This window comes from Centroberyx affinis, unplaced genomic scaffold (genome assembly GCF_046629955.1).
Source record: "Centroberyx affinis isolate AG114_WGS23_722 - 3 ecotype Tasmania unplaced genomic scaffold, CSIRO-AGI_Caff_v1 ptg004593l_1, whole genome shotgun sequence".
In the NCBI taxonomy this organism is placed as follows: domain Eukaryota; kingdom Metazoa; phylum Chordata; class Actinopteri; order Beryciformes; family Berycidae; genus Centroberyx; species Centroberyx affinis.
Window position 1 is genome coordinate 346,999 of NW_027282210.1, and position 3,002 is coordinate 350,000.

Below are 3,002 nucleotides of genomic sequence, written 5' to 3' on the forward strand. Positions count from 1 at the left end.
GGGACAGGAGTCGGGGTGGGGGTATTACAAGTTGGGACAATACTGCGCTTTCTTTTCTGCCAATACTCGTTTGGAATGGTGTGAACAAGCAGAGTAATTAAAACAAATTAAAATACAAAAAAACAACAAAACAAAAAAACAGCATTCTTAGAAAAGGTACTTTGAAACAGAACACCACCATGGAAATATTGATCCTCAGAAATAAACAAAGATAATAATATCAAATAAAAAAAAAGGAAATGACAAAGCTACCACACTTTTTTTTCGTTATATTCCATAATCATCAACAGTTTTTTTTTTTAGTCACAATATTTCTGTAGACGCTTCCTCCCTCTTTTCTCTCTCTCACTGCCTCCTCTCTCTTCTTCTCTTCCTCAAAGTGTTCCAAGCTCATCAATCCATCCGCAGACAGAGGAGAGGAGAAGGACAGCACCAAATGGTCCTATTCCTGCAGTCTTTTTGGGGTGGGGGGTTGGGAGGGGGGGGGTGGGGTAGGAAAATGTCTTCTTTTTTTCTCAGTTAGAAGGAAAGAGTTAAAGAGTAAAAGATGTCTGTCTCTTAAGTGTCTCGCTGCATGGGGCAGAAGTCGGGCAGGGACCGGGGGCCACGCCTCTGGAGGTCGCCCTCTCTGTCGGGGGGGGGGGGGGGGGGGGGGGCTCCCAGACCGACGTGGAGACGGGAGCCTGCTCTGCAGAAGTGGGGGAGCACTATTTGAGGTAATCTTTGAGAGCACTCGTCCTTCCTTCCTTTCTTCCATCTCAAAGCCCAGCAGTTTCTTTTCAAGCAAATCAAAGAAAACGAAAAAGCAAGTGATAGACTCAAAGGGGAGAAGGAGGAGAGGTATACTGCACAGCCCCTGGTGACTGCTCCAAATCTATATACACATGATCTGGTGTGTGTGTGTGTGTGTGTGTGTGTGTATGTGTGTGTGTGTGTGCCTCTTCTCTTTCTAACACGCACTGACACACCTGTATGTCGACACGACTGGTGTAGAAATGAAAGCGGCGAGCCAGGCAGCCCTAGACAACAGTGAGATGGGTGTGTGCAGAGTGCAGGGGCGAGCGGGAGAGTGTGTGTCCAAACCACTGGGCGTCTCTAGATAGAGGCTGCTTTTACCAGGGTTTAGGACCATGAGGAGACATGGTTTTGTGTGAGTAAGCGTGTGTGTGTGCGTGCGTGTGTGTGTGTATGTATGCGCTGAGTGGCGTTACACCTCTGAGCCAAGTGTCGGAAACGAAACGCATGGAGATAAAGCGATGCTCCACAGTCTTGTTTTTGCGTCTGAAAGTAACGGAGGTCATCTAACCCTGTTTGGAGTTTCTCAATGTCGTCGTTGGTTGCTTGCATTTTCATAAAAAAAAAAAAAAAAATCCAAAACAAAAACATTCTCTTTTTTTTCTAGCGTAGCTATCTTTTTCCTCTTCACGCTGGCGAGAGGGCTCGGGATTTGACGCCGCTAAGTCCCACCCCTCCGGCCGGTCTTGGCCAATCCTACTCCAGATCCTCGGTGGGAAGGTCCTCCTCCAGGTCGCGTTCGTCGCTCGGCAATGGCAGGCTGTGAGTGACGCCGGCCAGGTGAGAGACTGGTCGACTGTCCTCCTCCACCTCAGTGGGCTCCTCCTTCACATGCACCGGGTGGCTGGGGCAGAGAGCACACAGCTGTTAGCTACATAAAGCTGGGTGGGCCAATTACTCATCTGCATATAATTACCTATATTAGTTTGCAACTGATATTAACTGTTGAAGACTGATACCAATATAATTTTTTTAGCCAGTATTATGTAGCAATAATTAACCATTTTCTTGCCCAAAAATTACACTGTTTCCTTGAGAATTTTATGGGTGGAAAAACCTCTGACAACATTTAGAATGTGTGTGTTTGTGTGTGTTTGTGTGTGTGTGTGTGTGTTACCTGTACTGTTGGGGGCTGAGTGTGGGGCTGCAGCTGCCGTTGCTGTTGACCTGCTCCACGGTGGAGCTGACATCATCGTGGCCCACATGCAGCATGTTGAGGCTGGCCGCAGACGGCGGGGTCACTAGGGCAGGGTTGTTCAGCAGGGACAGACTGCTTTCAGCCAGAGCCGCCTGCACACACACACACACACACACACACATATCCACAGTTAGAATTGTACCATCAAATGAAACAGGACAGAGTGGTAGAGAGTTTGTTTTATTTACTGGTGTAAGAGAAACTCCATGGGGCACAGAACAAATACTCATACACATGCAGGCACACACAAGCTGAATTTCTATCCAAGGTTTTTTTTTGTTTTTGTTTTGCAAAATATGATGTAGTAATATTCAGTTTCTATTCAATTAGTAATGAGCTATATGGAAATAAAATACAAATATCTGATAAAATTTCCTCAATATTGCAAAAAAGTTTTTACCCTCTCTTGAAGGGATTTTTTTTGTGGCAAAGTGATGTGATAAATAGCAGCGCATTTGTTGAATAAATAATGGAGTAGGCCTGGAATGACTGGCCCGACAAATGATTCTGTTTCATTGCACAACAGTTGGAAAATGGCTTTGGAGCTTCTGAAATGCCTGTAAAATATCTGTCCACCACGTCCCAGATATATCCTGCCTTACCACTCGCTCTCACTCCTGTGTATCAGGAGTCCATCACCATTGTATGGCCATGAATTAGAATATTACCAAGTGCAGATCTCTGTGTTTGACTTTTAAATTATGAAATATAACCAACATTAGCTGACACTAAAAAGCAACAACAACTTTCCCAATACCAAACAATTGTTGAAATATTTCATAATATATTTAATATAATTTTTCTCATAGATGTGTTTTTCTGACGATCAGGGAAGGCTATTTATTCAAAACTTTGTGTAAAATGAGTTTGAAAGTTGAATGGAAACATAGCTACACACACACACACACGCACACACACACAGAACTGTACAGTGGAATGAAACAAACAGGAGGAATAGTGGAGAGTTTTTCTCTATGTACTGGTGAAAGCATTTCCATCATGGAGCACG

At 44.4% G+C, this 3,002-nt stretch overlaps 1 protein-coding gene across 1 annotated transcript in view; it reads right to left on the reverse strand.

The window, feature by feature from the left end:
• Nucleotides 1-664: 664 nt before the first annotated feature.
• The window catches only part of foxp4 (forkhead box P4), a 40,707-nt gene continuing 38,369 nt past the window's right edge, over nucleotides 665-3,002 (reverse strand). Inside the window, 2 exon segments of the mRNA XM_071544486.1 lie at nucleotides 665-1,639; nucleotides 1,913-2,085. Coding sequence (XP_071400587.1) covers nucleotides 1,492-1,639; nucleotides 1,913-2,085 — 321 coding nt within the window. The 3' untranslated portion in view covers nucleotides 665-1,491.